Here is a 644-nt window from a genome sequence, read left to right as displayed (position 1 = left end):
TCACAACGTTGGCGCGGCCGAGGAGTTCGGTTCGGAGCGGAGCGGGCGGTGCCGTTCGAGCGGGGCCGCTCGAGCGGGGCGCGGCTCCTGAGGCGGCTTGTGCGGGCCAAGACCGCCTGTCCCGCGTCTCCCCGGCTCCCTGCCCGGCCGCATTTCCCCGGCCGCCGGTACCCGAGCGCCCCGAGTGCATTTCCCCGTGTGCCGGTGCCCGGCCGCGCCCCGAGCGCGTCTCGGCGCTGCCGGCGGGCCGGACTGCATCTCCCGCGGCGCCCCGCGGCGGGGCGGGGCGGGCCGTGCGGCGGAAGGGGCGCCGCTCCCGTCGGCGGCGGGGGCAGCTCTATCCGGGCTCTTGGCGCTCTCCCTTCCTTTCGCGCCGGCGGCCGCTGGAGGCGGCGGGTCCATGTGCGCTCGGCGCGGCCCCGGCCCCTGCCCTCCGCGCTGCCCCCGCCATGGACCCCAGCGGCATCATCGAGGCCCTGCGGGGCACCATGGACCCGGCGCTGCGCGAAGCCGCCGAACGACAGCTCAACGAGGTGAGGGCGCCGCCGGGCCTGGGCCGGGGCCGCGGCGCTGGGGAGCGGGGACGAGGCCGGCCCGTGGGAGGGGGAGCGGGGCGGCGGCGCAGAGGGTGCCCCGGCTCCTCG

The 644-nt window shown here is 79.8% G+C and overlaps 1 protein-coding gene across 1 annotated transcript in view; it reads left to right on the top strand.

Moving 5' to 3' along the window:
* The first annotated feature begins 311 nt into the window (after positions 1–311).
* IPO7 (importin 7) overlaps positions 312–644 on the top strand; it is a 34,861-nt gene continuing 34,528 nt past the window's right edge. Inside the window, exon 1 of the mRNA XM_039706805.1 lies at positions 312–533. Within this exon, the coding sequence (XP_039562739.1) occupies positions 450–533 (84 nt within the window). The 5' untranslated portion in view covers positions 312–449. The remainder of the gene's footprint in view (positions 534–644) is intronic.

The sequence above is a fragment of the Passer montanus genome, unplaced genomic scaffold, assembly GCF_014805655.1.
Source record: "Passer montanus isolate IOZ18808 unplaced genomic scaffold, ASM1480565v1 scaffold2, whole genome shotgun sequence".
Classification (NCBI taxonomy): Eukaryota; Metazoa; Chordata; class Aves; order Passeriformes; family Passeridae; genus Passer; species Passer montanus.
The sequence above is the reverse complement of the archived record's forward strand: the minus strand, read 5'-3'. Positions and strand labels throughout refer to the sequence as shown.